At 44.2% G+C, this 17961-nt stretch overlaps 1 protein-coding gene across 3 annotated transcripts in view; it reads right to left on the bottom strand.

Annotated features, from left to right (window-relative positions):
* LOC135262324 (collagen alpha-6(IV) chain-like) overlaps nucleotides 1-17961 on the bottom strand; it is a 66235-nt gene that overhangs the window by 19867 nt on the left and 28407 nt on the right. For all 3 annotated transcript variants that reach the window (XM_064349294.1, XM_064349296.1, XM_064349295.1), the window contains exons 5-22: nucleotides 9453-9587; nucleotides 9315-9359; nucleotides 8658-8783; nucleotides 8379-8444; nucleotides 7943-7978; nucleotides 7240-7302; nucleotides 6897-6932; nucleotides 6456-6497; nucleotides 4494-4583; nucleotides 3848-3901; nucleotides 3185-3247; nucleotides 2510-2554; nucleotides 2359-2412; nucleotides 2011-2083; nucleotides 1650-1760; nucleotides 1384-1530; nucleotides 690-788; nucleotides 292-449 (exon numbers count right to left, since the gene is read on the bottom strand). In XM_064349294.1, coding sequence (XP_064205364.1) covers nucleotides 292-449; nucleotides 690-788; nucleotides 1384-1530; nucleotides 1650-1760; nucleotides 2011-2083; nucleotides 2359-2412; nucleotides 2510-2554; nucleotides 3185-3247; nucleotides 3848-3901; nucleotides 4494-4583; nucleotides 6456-6497; nucleotides 6897-6932; nucleotides 7240-7302; nucleotides 7943-7978; nucleotides 8379-8444; nucleotides 8658-8783; nucleotides 9315-9359; nucleotides 9453-9587 — 1443 coding nt within the window. The remainder of the gene's footprint in view (nucleotides 1-291; nucleotides 450-689; nucleotides 789-1383; nucleotides 1531-1649; nucleotides 1761-2010; nucleotides 2084-2358; nucleotides 2413-2509; nucleotides 2555-3184; nucleotides 3248-3847; nucleotides 3902-4493; nucleotides 4584-6455; nucleotides 6498-6896; nucleotides 6933-7239; nucleotides 7303-7942; nucleotides 7979-8378; nucleotides 8445-8657; nucleotides 8784-9314; nucleotides 9360-9452; nucleotides 9588-17961) is intronic.

Here is a 17961-nt window from a genome sequence, read left to right as displayed (position 1 = left end):
GCATGCTGTGGCTGTCCGTTAGCCAGGCCTGCTAGCATTCCGGCCGGCATGAGGCTTTGCTCCACTGTCCCTGAGTGGCTTCAGTGCATTAATAACTTGGAACCAATTTCTCTATATTGCCCTTGCATTAAATGTTGACTCTTTCTATCTAGTTTTGGAATGCACAATGAGATGTGTACTTTCTGGCTGCTGAAACTCTCACCGATTAGACAACTTTGAGCATGTTTCTAAAAGGAGGGTTATTCTGTCGGCAAAGGCAAAGGAAAAAAAAAGTTTCCCATTCTGACTTACGCTTGGACCAGGGGAGCCAGCTGGTCCCTGGTACCCCGTGTCTCCTCTCTCACCCTTCCTGCCGAAGAATCCGGGTGTCCCCGCGACCCCGGGAGGGCCCCGATTCCCGGGCACCCCAATCCCCGCTGCTCCGTTACAGCGGCAGTCTCCCAGTTCACCTGCACAACAGGGAAGGCAGTGAGGTTACCATGACAATGCAGAGGCAGCGTCACACCTACATCGCTCACGTGAAAACGCATCTCTCTCACCGCTCCTCATACGGTCCGACATCTTCCTTTTCCGCGGGGGGGGGGATGTGTGGGTGAAGTAGCATATTTGTAGGGGCTGGAGTGTATTTGTAGGGATAGGGCTGTATTTTAGGGGTCGAGGTGTTTTGTAGGGCGCGTGGGGTGTCATACCTTTTGCCCCTTGGTATCCTGAGCCCCCTGGTGGCCCTCTGGGACCGGGCTGGCCCTGAGGACCAGGTATAGCAGGCAGTACAGCACGCCCAGGGAAAGCTAGAGACATAGAGAGGGAGAGAGAAAGAGAGAGAGACAGACAGACAGACAGAGAGAGAGAGAGAGAGACAGACAGACAGAGAGAGAGAGAGAGGGAGAGAGATTTTTTTTTGATCATTTCCATTTTTTCCTTTCTGTTCCTTGCACCTTTCCCATGCTTCCTACTGAGGTCCTAATGTACATATGTACATTCGTTAAAGAAGCATACATGATACACAGTTTTAAGGGTATACGTTTTCTCTTACCGCCCGCAAAACAATTTAGAGTGATTGACTTCCCCACATTCATTGGTAATGCCACAGAGTACAGCACAGAGCACCAGCATTTCAGTTTAGCGGTAGTATGAGTGGGTGAAATCACAAACCACTTATCTGACACCATATCTTCATAATCTTCATAATGCTAAATGAAGATTTGGTGTAACGTAAAGGGCATTGCTGAAGACCACAAAATTTACACCAGATGACCACAAACACTCACGTCCAGGTGCATTTGTCCTACCAGTGTTTACCCTGTAAATGCCAGTAGAAAGTGACTGCACATCATCTTTGCATTGTTGCACAGAGTCAGTAGGACCGAATGGGTAAATACTGACATGATAGCCCTGGGGGACCAGGAGGACCAGGGAACCCTGGAGAGCCATCGCTGCCTGGAACACCAGGACTGCCATAAGCTGGGCGACCTGGCTCCCCCTTCTCCCCTTTTGGCCCCGGGGTGCCTGGGAAGCCTGTAAGAACTTGACCTGAGAGAGGAGAGAGAAAATTAAGAGCATGTGGATCGTCAGCATTATGATCCTGTTGATCATGGTGCATGTGCATCATAGGTTATAAACATATTAATACTGCGTGATGTTTACTCTACCTGAGTAGTAAGAGGGGAGCCCTGGGGGTCCAGGCTGCCCTGGGTACCCCAATGGTCCCTGGTCACCAGGTGCACCAGGAGCACCAGGAATTCCTGGGTCTCCACGGGGACCTTCAGCCAATCACAGGAGAAAAACAGGTCAGGTGACAGCATGGGAAATTATAAACGAGGAAAAAAAGGAAACAACACAGAACTTCATGATCACTGTGAAAATAAAATGTCGGCCTGCTCAAGGGATTTGTGAAAATATCTATAAACTGAATCCCAGTTTTACCGCTTAGCACCACCATATTAGTGTTTATACTATTATAGTAAACATTATTTATTATTATTTTTATAGGAAATTGAAACATAGACAAACCTGGTGCACCTGCTCCCTGACCATACCCGCCATAGCTGGGGGGCCCAGGGGGGCCTGTGTCTCCTTGACTCCCCTGAAAATAGAGCCCCCCCAATAACACGTTCACACATTCCACCAAAACACAACAGCAATTATCGCACATGCTAACTCAACCAGACATGTATCACACATAAAAAGCCCAAACTTTCCCCTGAGTGGAGGGGAGCATGTCCCTTTTTTTCTGGGGACCATTTGTAGGGTGCATCGGTGAGGCAGTATTCCACAGGAAATATGTTGCTGGTGATTCATATGTGGATTGCCAAGCAGAACATCTTTTATTGTCCTGTTTATTGTTATTTCATTGTTTACCTTTGGCCCAGGGTATCCTGGTCTTCCAGCGTATCCAGGATCACCAGGTAACCCCTATACAGAAGCAAACCCACACACACACACAATTTCAGCTGCATGCCGGAAGAATGATGACTAAACTCCCATTGTCTCAGGGTTGCAAAAGCCTTACCTTTACACCGGGATGTCCCGGGGTTCCATCTAAACCAGGGGCACCCTGAGACCAACCAGGAAATCAAATATGCCGTCAAACAGGAAAAACAGAGTTAAACACATATAAGAGTTCACGGACACCCCCATCTAATTCACAGAACAACGGGTACTTTCCTTTATTCTAATGAACAGTAGCAGTTAATAACACAACATTTGTGGTTGGACGTGTTATTTCAATATATGTTTCAAAACAACCAAACTGCAAATCTTGTTACAGGTTAACTTTGCTATTACTGTATGCACATTATTTATTTAGGGAATGTACTGTATGGGCATTCCCTAAAGAACTAAGCTGTATTTAGTAAACACATAGTAAAATATTTATGCAATACTTCAAAAAAACAGAATTACAATATGTAAAACAGCATCTAAAATGAATTGTGACTGTTTAGGTAAGTCATTTAGGCTGAGTAAGCCAGTATCTGTGAAATCTTAGTAGCCTGTGAATGTCTTAGTAGTGTGGGCTACGGGTTCCAGCTAAGCAAATAAATAAATTACATGATTTCATTAGTAGTGTAGTGTGTGTTATACACGTGAGTCATGCTGTTTCAGTGTCTCAGTATCACAGTCCTGGAGCTGCAGTACTGCTGCTGTATTGGTGGGAAAAACACTGGCGCATGTTGAGGTGACTGACCCGCCCGCCTGGAAGTCCAGGAATCCCGGTCTCGCCCGTTTCACTCCCGTAACCGTAGCTACCCTGAAAACGACAGCACACAACGAAAAAACACATAGCAAAAGAAAATATATATAAAGAAATCTTAGTATGCCTAATGAAGACCTCTTTGGTTGAAATGTTGCTTCTTGAATAAACCACAAGCGTGTGTGCGGGTATTCTATGCATTTTGTCATTGTCCCACTATTTTGCCCTGTACCTGTCCAACCCAGTGGCATGTGGGTACACTATGTTTTTCTCAATGACAAAACACAAACAATAACTCCACTAAAAGAAATCAACATCAAAATTAGAGCAGCTGTGACTCCTATTTCCATTTCCTCATTTCTTAAAAATAAAAAATAAAAAAAACTATCAGGAAGTACAAGCAGGTGAGCTGGATTACAGTTAAAACAGGTAAAAACTGCAGCACAAACCACAATGATGAAATATGGGGGGAAAAAGGGATTGTCAGTGTTGGAACCACCAAACCCCACCCCCCCACCCCAGGTTTAAGGAACTCCCTTAGTTTCCAGGTCCCAGTGTATCCACACCCTGCAGCGCAGACCCATTAAAACACAGAACCAAACACAGCAAGGCATGCCTTAAATACAGAACCAAAAACAGCAAGGCATGCAGCCTTACCGGAATACCGGGCCTTCCTGGCTGACCTGGTTGGCCCCTAAAGCCCGGGTCACCCTAACGGAGAGAGAAGGGGGACGTTCATGAGTTACAAGAAATAAAATACACCTCAGTCCACCGAAACGTCTGTCACCTTGAACACATGCACAGAAAATGGCCTCATCCTCCGCTGAAGGTTTTATAATTGCAAGTATTGTACGCAAAGAAGTGGAGTACATTTCAAAGAACGACCTGTCGTCCTGCTGCACCTTCACTGAAATCTATCGACCCATCAATGCTTGTGGAGACCATTCAACTGAAACCAAAATTTTCCAATTGGTTTTAATGCTGATAAATATGTTACTACATACAAGCTTATTCTTAATGCATGATTTAAAATGCTGCTGCGGCTAACTAGACTTTCAAAACATTTGTTTTTCTTCTGCCGTTTTGTGATCACATAGCCAACATTACTCTTTGATAAACATGTCTGGTGTTAAAGATGGTCCACATCTTCTGATGCTGCCTTGGCAATTCACTTTAGTTTTCGCATTTGGTCTCATTTTGCAATGCGATATTGGTTAAACTACACAACCAACCCCCCCCCCCCCTGCCCCCGCAACCTCAGCTGGTATACCCAATCATTGGTTTTTGAGATGCTGCTTCTTACCCTTTCTCCTTTGAAGTATAAGCTAACAGGTGAGTACAAAAGAGTCTCTTCAGCCTGCACCCCCCTGGGCCCGGGTGGACCCACATCCCCCTAAAAATCCAAAGGAACACAGCTATTAGCCAATTACAACGGGACACACTGGGGTTATGGGAGACCACACTCGCTATCTTCCCAGAACTCTCTTTCCATCCCTGTGTAAAGGCTTCATGGTTTTCTGCTGCAGACACATCAGTTGGTTTGCCTGAAGTGAAATACTAAAAAAAGCCTTCAAAAGGTTTAATTACAGTATGAGTGCATCACGATTTAACCCGTCATTTAAGATTGATATCATGCTCTCCTATAGCCCCGTGGGCTCTATAAGTAGGACACAAAGGCAGTGGGCAAACACCAGGGAAAACAGCGGTTCAGGTCAATAAGAAGCATGTCTGAATCAGCCTTGGTATTTTAAGGACGCTTATAGGTCTTCTGCACAGAAAGCACAAATATGCAGTTGCTACTGTTGCGTTTTATAACATAGAATAGACCAATTACTGCCAATGTGACATCTGAACAAGTCAGTCAAGGACAGTAGAAATGTACTAAAGTATAACACTTCAGTAACATCTACTTCTAAGTTTCATAACAACTATCATGTTGATCTTTGATTTATCCTGAGCTTAGCTACTTGAGTCATGTGCTCATAACTCATCGCCAGAGTCATAAAATAGCTGTCAGCAAAATTTTATCTGCAGAAGTTGTTTTCTGTGTGGCAGTAAAGACCACCCACTTTGCCATGAGTGACAGCATACTTTCAGCTTGTCCTTGTGGAAAGTTGAACAGCTCTCATCGTGTCACCACACGGCGCATCAAAGCAGCATCTGCTTGATGAGTCGCAGGAGTGGTAACGATGCTGACGAGCTGACGCTGGTCGACCACGATGCTTTCCACATTCTCATTAAACGAATGGTCAGAGAGAGTAGCCCTTCTTCCCATTCTTTGCTTACGTATTGCAGCGCATGCTCTGCCTTCTGACCCTCACTAGCTACTCTCATGTTCTCCAGGAAATCAATGGTCCAGCATTACTGTTAAAGAACAGATCAAGGTTGTTCATTCATTATTATTATTATTATTAGTAGTAGTTATTGGTTGTTGCAGTAGTGGCATTTTTGCGCTTTCTATTTTTCTGTCCAGTTGATATACATCTGTTCTTATCATTCCCTTTTTGAATCCTGTCCTTTTCTTCTTATTGCTCATGAACTCAAAGAAAAATAAGAAGAATTCTTGGTTCTGTCTAAGCAAAGACATGGTTTCAGGTGGCTGAATCTTCAGACCCCTTCAATCCGTAGAGATATCACTGTGCCATGCACTATTCCAAATGACCAATGATGCCTCCCTTTCTCACACCCACGGGGAGCTCTAAAAAACAGGGCTGAAAATTGGTACTCCAAGCACAAACGTCCTTCCGCCCATGTCTACCCTTGCAACAATTGTGTTTGCATTAACAACGGCCTATTTGCTTCCTCAAAATAGAGCCTGGTGCCTTGTTCTAATTAGCAAACTAATTCTGGCAGTAGGGTGAATTGAAATGTCAACACTTATAACAGGCATAGTGGTTACATCTTCACATCACCTTCACAGAGACCTGCACTTATAACAGACAAACAGGCATAAGTAAAATATGCTTTCTCTTTTACACACACACAAACACACACACACACACACACACACACGTGCACGCACATGCACACATACACGCATACACAAAGGCACTCACACAAATCTCAAATCGTTGACAAAGACAGAGTCTAATACTGTACAGAAAAACTGTCATGTAGACATCATGCAGAGGAGAGTTCTCTTACACAATAATTACACAATACCTGGACTTTATTTTTAATTTAATTATTATCATAAGAAATAAATGAAGAACGACTGTGTGAGGTTAAATGTGGCTATTGTGTAAAGTGGAAAGGGATATGTTACCCTGTCTCCATGTTCTCCTTTGAAACCTACACCGGAACCCCCCTGCAAAAGAAAGAGGTGGAAAAGCCTGATGGTGGCACTAGAGGAAAGGTCACGAGGTCACCGAAATCAACAAATTTCTTCCCCTTAGGAACATGTGCACAGCAAATTTCATGGAAATCCAGCAATTACTTTTCCTGATATGTCTGTCACGGACCAATCGACAAACAGACAGACAGAGGCAGAAGTAATCAATAAATAAAAGTAATAAATAACAGGATTATGACCATAGAGAATGCATCACTGATCACAGATTAGGGACAGTGTTGTATTCTACTGTAATTCTGCCCCTGGTGCAAGGAGGTGGTACTGCAGGTACTGAATTCTGAGGGCCCAGCACTGAACAATGTTTTTCACAGCAGCACTTGAGGATTGTGAGCCCATCACAGCTTCTGGACTTACTGTTGGACCGGGAGGACCGGGAAGACCAGGGGCACCCTGCAGGAAACAGACAAATTTAGCACAAAGACCACTGCTGAAACAAAAGCTCTGGACCACATTCAGAGTACGCACAAAAAAAAAAAACCAAAAAAAAAACAGACACGTGATAACTACATGGAAGTAGGATAAATTTCAAATACAAGTAAGTTTCTGTGAAGTGCACTATTCGCATGGATATGTTCATCAGCTACTTTGATCAGAGAAAATGGAGCAACTTCTGACTTCAAAACACCAGTACTTTTAACAGAGACAGCAAAGATGAGGATGATGAGAGTGATGATTGACGGGATTATATGGCACGTACAGGCCTTCCATCAGGGCCTCTCTGACCAGCCTGACCCGGGCTTCCAGGGAACCCTCTGGGACCCTGGGAGAGATCACAAGGGCAGACCACAGGAGAAACATCAGGAATCTGATTTCAGGCGGTGCCCACTTGTTCATCAATGACCTCATCCATCACTGGCCAACAGAAAATACTGCCAACCGATAAAGTCACAATGGAAGCCTCCTGTTTTATTTTCTATAATGTCACATATACCCATAATATATCCAAAGAAAGTATAAGTATTTGATTTTTGACAAAATACAAGTGAACTGGATGACAAAACAGTGAAGATATTTTCAAAAATATTACTTATTTTATTTTTACTGAATTTTACTCCCTTGTAGGGTATGTTTCATCATAGTATTTTGATATTAAGACCAGAATCTCATGTCCCCTACAGGGAACAAAAATGAATTGCTGCGTCTTATGAGGATTTACATCAGTATCCTAGCCAGAAAAAAAAGTGTTTGATGAAGCTGATAAAAACTACAGAGCATGTATGCATGATTAGAATGGTACTTTTGGAATGTATGGAACATGGCCTCAATATTGAATTTGCCATTGCTCTTCAAGCCTCCCAAACAATGTCACCCAGCGGTGTATATAACTGCCATGTAAGAAGTCATATCACTGAATTATTAGTTATTATTAATAATCATATTTTTATTATTAAAACACTTACAATCAGACCGTCCAATCCAGGCAGACCAGGATTTCCCTGCAATGAAAAGAAAACAAGCTTGCATTACATCACCCGTGGGGCAGAGGCATCCTCAAACGCTGCCAGTTCCACACCGCCAAACTGCCACGTTCAGACTCAGTTACTGCGGCAACGTCTAGAGTGCACCGTTGAGTCGGCCTGAGCCAGACTGACGGGTAGAATAATTAAGTCTCACAGATATTATCTACATAATGCCATCACTGGGTGATGTCCAAGATGTATATCATCAGCAAAGTTTACTGAAAAAAGAAAACAACTTGGCAGAAGAGTTCTGGGTTCCCGCCTCAAGGCTTAATCCACTCGCTCCTCTTCTCTGATTGGAAGGTACACCGTCAGCAGGGACGGTCTGAGAGCGAGGTGTGTACATGTGATATGCACAAACGACAGGAGGTCTTACCCTGGGGATGTAGCCCGGTCCAGTGTACACAGGCTCGCCCTTCTGACCTTTGGGTCCAGGTATTCCCTGAAGACCGAGAAAGAGGAGGACGAAAAAGAAGAGAGTGAGAGTAAGAGAGAGAGATGAAGAGAGAGGAGTATGAGAGATGGGGAGAGACAGACAGACAGAGAGAGAGAGAGAGAAAGAGAGAGAGGGGGGAGGAAGAGAAGAGATTGGACCAGCAGTTCATAAGAGTGTAAAAGCCAGCTACACAGCAGGCCGCAACTGCAGTCCTCTTACCCGGAAACCTGCGACGCCCGGCTGGCCGTTTGGAGACCTGGCGCCCGGGTCGCCAGATATGCCGTCAAATCCGTCGCAGCCATCCAGCCCGGGTGGACCCCTGCCACCCTCCTGGCCTGGCGTGCCCTGCCAGCGGAAAGCACCACCCGTGAGAAGAGGAGAAGCTGACAACACCACCTCATCCCCCCGCCCACCACCTCCCATACTGAGGATCAGCACATCTCAGCTCCAGGAACGGTAGTGTGAATCAATCTCCTGTCCACACGCTAACGATAACCTACATCTGAAGAAAGTCTGCACAAGCACTCCAGGTTCAGAAAATGCTGTTGTTAAAAACTGTTGTGACTGCACCTCACCCTAATACAAACTGAGATACCCATAGCTCACTGAGCTCAACCGAGCTGCAGTGTCTTACCCTGGATAGCAAGATCATTCAATTGGTTGGCATGAGTCTGTGACAGACAGCACATGGAAACTCATTTCGTTATGCCATTTGCTCGCCCATCAAGAAAAGAACACAGCTTAGGTGTGCTGACTAAGCACTTCTCCAGAGTGCCAGAACTGGTCGCGGAGAGATTGCGCCTAGGGTTGGTCTGACTGTGTTCGTGACAGTGAGCTGTTTTTCTTTTTTGCGAACAGAGACCAGGCATTACTCACCGGAACACCAGCAATCCCTGGGAATCCGGGCACGCCCATAGGGCCCTGTGTGAGTAGAATGCAAACGTACATTAAAAATGGACAATAGCTGTATCAGAGCTATATGTGAATTTAACATTCTTTCTGTACAGGACTCACCTTGTCCCCTTTTGGCCCAGCTGGTCCTTTCAGTCCAGCGTTGCCCCTTTCACCTTTGGGACCTGGGGGGCCCTGGGGTCCTATAAACCCTTCCTGTCCAGCTGGCCCAATTGACCCCACAGGCCCTGGCCGACCCTGTGCAAAGACTCAAGTTCAAGAGTTGAACCAGCAACCCCCTCGCACCCAACTGGCCAGCAAACATAAGGTCCTCTCATGCACTTCTGCTGAGTTGCAGCACCTGCAGTGTTCCTAGGATAGGGTTAAACCTGCCTACAATTACAGCACCAGCCAGTGTCTGAGAGAGAGGAGAAACATCACTGCGTCAGGTGTCTCTCAGCCCTATAGCCAGTAATAACAGGTGGTCTTGGGTCAGGTCTACAGCTGATAATAACAAGCTATATTAGCATGCAATGGGAACAGCAAGCTACGAGCAAGCCAAGCTGCACCTGGGTATGGGAAACTAGGGGAAAGGGGGTGGAGTTAGAGAGAGAGAGAGGGTGGAGTTAGTACTGCACTGGGGGGAAGAAGGAGGGAAAAACAACTGTATTAGTTGTATTAAGTAATGCTTTACTGTATGAAAAATAGATAACAAATGGTACAACAAATGGTGTGACATTTAATACAATATTTTAAAATTAAATCTAAAATATACCATCTGAAATCACGGTGGTGCAGTGGGTTGCACTGTTGCCTCACAGCAAAGGTCCTTGGTTTGAATCCTATCTGGAGCCTTTCTGTGTTGTGTTTGCATGCTTTCCCCGTGGGTTTCCTCTGGGTACTCCAGTTTTCTCCCACAGTCCAAAAAGGTCAGATTAGATTAATTGGAGAGTCTAGGTATGAGTGTGTGAGTGAATGGTGAGTGTGCCCTGCGATGGACTGATGAACTGTCCGGGGTGTATTTCTGCCTCTCCCCCAATGCATACTGGGATAGGCACCAGCACCTCCCGTGACCCTGACCAGCAATAAGCGGTTATAGATGGATGGATTAAATACAGTGCTTTAATTATACTTGGATTGTGTCCGGATGTCCGGATTTCCGGCAACGCAACCAACATGATAGCAGTGTACAGTAAATCTTGAGCTCCTGAAAGTCGATCACAAAAAACCCCACAAATACATGCTTGACGACCTAAAATCTACACATGATGTGTAGCTATAAGGGAAGAGGTCAAAGAACTTGACTAGGCCAACAACACAAAGAAGGTCGGAATGGAGGAGGTGGGGAATAAAAAATAACCACTAGGAGAACAGCGGAGGCCATTACACCATGCAGGCAAGGTCTTTCCCGGACAAGAAGCCAGACGTGGTACATGACAGGGCTGCAGAACACGGCCAGCCTAGTTAACTAATATACCCTAATCTCTCCATTACTGCTCTCAGCTCACATTCAGTAAAGGAGCCTAGTTAACTAATATACCCCAATCTCTCCATTACTGCTCTCATCTCACATTCAGTAAAGGAGCCTAGTTAACTAATATACCCTAATCTCTCCATTACTGCTCTCAGCTCACATTCAGTAAAGCAGCCTAGTTAACTAATATACCCTAATCTCTCCATTACTGCTCTCATCTCACATTCAGTAAAGGAGCCTAGTTAACTAATATACCCCAATCTCTCCATTACTGCTCTCAGCTCACATTCAGTAAAGAAGCCTAGTTAACTAATATTACCCTCAATCATCTCCATTTAAACTGCTCTCATAGCTCACATTCAGTAAAGAGCCTAGTTAACTATATACCCTAATCTCTCCATTACTGCTCTCAGCTCACATCAGTAAAGGAGCCTAGTTAACTAATATACCCTAATCTCTCCATTACTGCTCTCAGCTCACATTCAGTAAAGCAGCCTAGTTAACTGATAGACCCCAATCTCTCCATTACTGCTCTCAGCTCACATTCAGTAAAGCAGTCTAGTTAACTATATACCCAATCTCCATTACTGCTCTCAGCTCACATTCAGTAAGGAGCCTAGTTAACTAATACCCTAATCTCTCCTTACTGCTCTCAGCTCACATTCAGTAAAGGAGCCTAGTTAACTAATATACCCTAACTCTCCATTACTGCTCTCAGCTCACATTCAGTAAAGAGCCTAGTTAACTAATATACCCAATCTCTCCATTACTGCTCTCACTCACATTCAGTAAAGGAGCCTAGTTAACTAATATACCTAATCTCTCCATTACTGCTCTCATCTCACATTCAGTAAAGGAGCCTAGTTAACTAATATACCTAATCTCTCCATTACTGCCTCAGCTCACATTCATAAAGGAGCAGTTAACTGATATACCATCTCTCCATTACTGCTCTCAGCTCACATTCAGTAAAGGAGCCTAGTTAACTAATATACCTAATCTCTCCATTACTGCTCTCACTCACATTCAGTAAAGGAGCCTAGTTAACTAATATACCCTAATCTCTCCATTACTGCTCTCACTCAAAGCACCTTTTAAACTGTAAAGATCCTCCATATGCTTCACTAATATAAGACCTAGTTACTAATTACCTATCCTCCATTACTGCTCTCAGCTCACATTCAGTAAAGGAGCCTAGTTAACTAATACCATATCCTCCATACTGCTCTCACTCAATCAGTAAGGAGCTATTAACTATATACCCTAATCTCTCCATTACTGCTCTCAGCTCACATTCAGTAAAGAGCCTAGTTAAATAATATACCCTAATCTCTCCATTACTGCTCTCAGCTCACATTCAGTAAAGGAGCCTAGTTAACTAATATACCCTAATCTCTCCATTACTGCTCTCAGCTCACATTCAGTAAAGCAGCCTAGTTAACTAATATACCCCAATCTCTCCATTACTGCTCTCAGCTCACATTCAGTAAAGGAGCCTAGTTAACTAATATACCCTAATCTCTCCATTACTGCTCTCAGCTCACATTCAGTAAAGGAGCCTAGTTAACTAATATACCCTAATCTCTCCATTACTGCTCTCAGCTCACATTCAGTAAAGGAGCCTAGTTAACTAATATACACTAATCTCTCCATACTGCTCTCAGCTCACATTCAGTAAAGGAGCCTAGTTAACTAATATACACTAATCCTCTTACTGCTCTCATCTCACATTCAGTAAAGGAGCCTAGTTAACTAATATACCCCAATCTCTCCATTACTGCTCTCAGCTCACATTCAGTAAAGCAGCCTAGTTAACTAATATACCCCAATCTCTCCATTACTGCTCTCAGCTCACATTCAGTAAAGGAGCCTAGTTAACTAATATACCCTAATCTCTCCATTACTGCTCTCAGCTCACATTCAGTAAAGGAGCCTAGTAACTAATATACCTAATCTCTCCATTACTGCTCTCAGCTCACATTCAGTAAAGCAGCCTAGTTAACTAATAACCCAATCTCTCCATTACTGCTCTCAGCTCACATTCAGTAAAGGAGCCTAGTTAACTAATATACCCTAATCTCTCCATTACTGCTCTCAGCTCACATTCAGTAAAGGAGCCTAGTTAACTAATATACCCTAATCTCTCCATTACTGCTCTCAGCTCACATTCAGTAAAGGAGCCTAGTTAACTAATATACCCCAATCTCTCCATTACTGCCGTCAGCTCACATTTAGAGAAGGAGTGAAGGTTAAGGAGTGATTTACAGTCTACTGAACCGCAGCATTTGCTTTCAGCAAATCACCCCCACTGCCGGGACTCAGATGGCCCTGGGAGAAGCCATCCTACCCCCTTATTACACTGTAAATGTGCCTGAATAAGAAATATTCACTGGAAGGCACAGCTGTCATTTTGGACAAAAAGAGCAAATAAGGGGTGGGGCTAAGAAGAGAATAAGGGCGCCTCCGGTTATTTGTGAAAGCAAAGGGTTCAAACCTGACAGGTGGAAACTGACAACGCATGCACACACACACACACACACACACCCACGCACAAAGGGAATACGCACGTACATGTTCAAAGACTCCCAGAAACTTTGTGTGCCCGCATGTATGCTTGCTACGGCTGCGCTAAAAGGTTTATGTGCTTTGAGCTGTCCCCTGGCACTTCGCTTTGTTATTAAATTACCCAGGCTGTAAGGATGGAAGACAGTGTTCTGGTTTTTGACAGATAAAATGAAGGTACAGCCCTCCATATATCACCTGGAATCACAACCGAGCCAATGCTTTGACTCAAGGCTCTAAACAAAGTTGTTAAGAAAATAAATAAATTTGGAACCCAAGGTGTGCCTGAACATGTTCAATTCCCACCCCATTTTGGAATCTCCGATTACCTGCAACTGCAGCTGTGTTCATGCGCGAAACCCGCAGCTGTGTTCATGCGCGAAACCCGCAGTTGTGTTCATGCGCGGAACTCGCAGCTGATTAAGGAGACCGGCCACATTCACGGTTCTCCTCTGGAACACGCGGTGTCACCGGCTGCTTCTTTTCCCAGAGCAGGCTACAGCCAAACTCGCACAGAGTGAAGTCGGAGAAAGACCTTTCATATGGGGCCTGCTCATGTACTCCATGGGCGGCCGATCGACCAGCAGGGGTCGCTAAAGAGCAATGAAATACGGATCCCTAACTGACTGAACCCTACCATACAATGGAGCTACCGGCCATACTGGCATGGTCCAAATTCAAGCCCAGACTGTGGGGCTCATCATTGCACTCCAGCGTGGTGATTAAGCAGAAGTATGAGTGAAAGTGAAATCACACTCATAGCTCCCTCCTTCCCAGCAAAAACATGCATGCACGTACGCACGTGCCACACACACACACAAACACGTGCACATACACACACACATGCACACACACAAATACATATTCTCTCTCTCTCTCTCTCTCACACACACACACACACCTACACCTACACACACACACACACACACACACACAGATTTCATCAAAAATACCGATTCAGTGTTTTTCGACTTCTTCCAGTCAAATAAATTTAGGAAATACCATTGAATTGAAGTACAGTATGCTCACCAATATATGTGTACCCAGCTGCAGGGGGACTGATGTACCCCCTGATTGGGACTGACTGGGTGAAACACAGGATTAAAACAACATAAGCAGATAAACATTGAATTGAAGTATCACCTGCTGCAACTGAACACGCATGACCTTTCACCGTGAACATACATCACGTGTGGGTAGGACACGCGTGCTGGTTCTTGTCGGCTAAGCTGCAGAGAGGGGTTTCTGTTTGTATGATGAGGAGTCCTGTCAGGACTAAAAAGGTCCCCTTGACGGGTGGCCTCTTTTTTTTTCCAGTGGAGATGATTTCAGGCCCCAATTTAGCTGTCTAATGAAAGCCCATCATTAGGGGCCACAGGCACACATACGGATAGAGAAGCGGGCGGGGGTGGGCTGTGGGGGAATTACATAGCTGTCAGACTAAATGGGTGGGAGGCTTAAAGACCCAGAGTTCAACTGTTAATAAAAAAACAGCAAACACTTTGAACATCAGAGCGAGAAGGAGTTAACTGCTTTAGGTATAAATACTTTGCTGCAGTGAAACCAGATAACAGGTAACACAGCACGGCACAATAACAAAATCAACACATAAACAATCAGTATGGCTCACTGTTCTCAATCTCAGCCCCAGTGAATCAACAATCTGCTGCAACTGTTACCGGACCGGGCCAAAATTCAATACCCAGGTGAGTCATTGCTGTTGTGTATGTGAAAAAAGGCACTTGGCCTAAATTGTCTCCATGAATGTACAGCAGCCAAAATGTATTGTGTGTTTAAAGCCACCAGCTCATCATCAGTTTGACTTTGAGCTCTGTACTGTGGACATCACAGGGTCAGTTCTGGACTGAGCTGTTCATAGGCCACAATAACCGACAGTAGGATATAACTGGCTTCATACTGCCAGGGGTCCACTAATGCAGGAGACTACTGCATTAGCTCCTCCCAGTGACAAATCAGGGGGCCACCAGTTATCATCTGTAATCATTTCTACCATGATCTGTCCTTCCAGAATGTCATGAAATGGCAGGTGTGGAATTAAGCAAAACTTTGGCCCACATACGCAACACGGCAAGGCAAGCTTGGATCCCAGTCAAATAAGGACTGGCTATTACTTCACTGATCCTTGTTTGAGTCCCTTCTCTGAAAACATAGGAAGAGAGCCAGTCCCATTTCACCAGTTCACAATTTCTCTCCCTTTTTGTTTTATGCTGGAGGAAATAAAGGGAAGCGGAGGCACCTTCAGGCAGTCTAATCAGCTCAAATCCCTGTCCTAACAAAGGAGACAAAAGAATCAGAACACCTGGCTCATTGTGAGCTCTGGGAATTCACTGCTAGGAAACTCTAGGTGCTCACCACAAGGGGGCACTGTCACACCGATAGCGTGACTTTTCCTCTGCGCTTCCTTCATGTCATGTAGCGTGTATATGGAAGAGCACCAAATATTTTGGTGAGAATTTTTTAAAAAGGAAAACAGGAGTGGGTTCAACATCCAAACTCCATTCTTAACCATTTTCCCACAAAGCTATATAAGGCAAGCATATATATACTCTAATACAGGCTATCATGACCTCTCACTGGCAAGGTACTGAAATACAATGCAAGAAAACAAAGGGCGACAAACTGGTGGCCCCAGTTATAGCGCTGTACACCTCTTTTCATCCAACCTTCCCTCATCCTCTTTTCAATGCGAAAAAACAGATCAAATCAAAATCAATCCAGTCAGTCCTGATAACAGTCAACAGAAAGATATCACTTAACCAGAGTGGTGCAGATACAATTACTGTAAATTAAATTTAAAAAATTTAAACACTGTACTTCAGAGCACTCACTGACAAGATTAGACTACACATGACACCTCAGCAGAAGAGCTGATTATGTGCTGAAGCATAATTCAGCCCTCCATGAAAGCAACCCCTATGCTTCAACTCCAGAGCCACAGGCAAAGCTTCTACACAAAAATGTTTCAGATATAATAAAACATCAAGAGAGCCCGGAGATCACAAGATCTCCTTGTCATAATTACTGAAATAATAGCTGTGGATTCCATGTGTCTCTGCTTAATTACGCTAGATTTCACAACGTATTTTCATCTCACAGCAAAACCACAGGGCAACGGCCGGGTCGGGGAGATCGCTTCTGCGAAAGTGCCTAAGCTCTGAATTGTGGAATGAGAAAGAAGTGAAAATCACTCTCTTCGAACAACTAGCTGCCTGAAGAAGTGAGATGGCTTGCTTTCACCAGCAGAGAGCAGCAAAAAGCAAGCCATGTAACCCGGAGAGCTCGCCTTCAATCCAGCCTCTGAAGAACACCAAGACAAAATAGCTTCTTTTCTTAATAATAACTTTTTTTCCCAATAAAATAAATATCTTAGTCACAGTGACCAAACAATCACCTCTCTGCTGTTATCTCTGTCATTCTCCCTCAGACTTGAGAGTTTTTCAGAGGAGATTGTAATTTAAATTTCATTTTTGGATTGACTCAGCTGCAGCCAAACGGTACACTCTGTTCTTTGTGTTAAAAGATGAGCCTAATATAAATTATAACTTGACATGTTCTGTCTTACCCTTAATTGTTGTGAACTGCATTTTATGTGTCATATCCAAGTCTTTCATCAGCACCTGTGAAAGATGTGATGATCTCATTGGAGCATAACGCCTCTTCTTTTAGTTTAACTGAATTATGCCTTATGAATTGGGGTGGGATGCTGTACATTTTTGTTGTGGACAATAAAACATTTTTGGCACATAAGAAATTAAAACCATAAATTATTCTTATGTAAGTTTTGGCTGAAGCTCCCACTGCCTGGCCAAAAAAAAAATAGCCGTTTGGATATTTTTGGACAGTGCCCACTGCACAGGCCTCTGGAGGCAGTGTTCTGATCTGGGGTTACTTCAATTGGTCAGGTTTAGGCTCAGCAACGTTATGCGGCAATAAAATGAAGTCAGCTGAGTACCTGAATGTACTGAATGACCAGGTTATCCCATCAATGTTTTTTTTCTTCCCTGACAGCATGGGCATATTCCAGGACGACAATGCTAAGATTCATCGGGCTCAAATTGTGAAAGAGTGGTTCTGGGAGCATGAGGAAACATTTTCACACATGAATTGGCCACCAGAGTCCTGACCTTAACCCCATTGAAAGTCTTTGGGATGTGCTGGAGAAGACTTTACGGAGTGGTTCGACTCTCCCGTCAATACAAGATCTCGGCCAAAAATTAATGCAGTTCTGGACGGAAATAAATGTTGTGATGTTGCATAAGGTTGTCAAAACAATGCAACGACGAATGCGCGCCGTAATCAAAGCTAAAGGCGGTCCAACAAAATATAACAGTGTGCGCCTTTTTTTTGGCCAGACAGTGTATGTATGCAAAGGAGGTGGGCCTTTTCTGTGTGTAACAGAAACCCTCCAGAGAGCGTTTCATATCCACTTCCAGGACAACAATTTGCATTAGTCTGGATCAATCCAGATCAGTCGGGTTCTGATTAACGGAAAACTGTGCCCACATGTCAAAATGGCATTCTGGGTATTATAAGAATAGCAAAAGAACACACCTAAATACAGTCAATGTACAGTTG

Source organism: Anguilla rostrata, chromosome 9 (genome assembly GCF_018555375.3).
Source record: "Anguilla rostrata isolate EN2019 chromosome 9, ASM1855537v3, whole genome shotgun sequence".
NCBI lineage: Eukaryota > Metazoa > Chordata > Actinopteri > Anguilliformes > Anguillidae > Anguilla > Anguilla rostrata.
The sequence above is the reverse complement of the archived record's forward strand: the minus strand, read 5'-3'. Positions and strand labels throughout refer to the sequence as shown.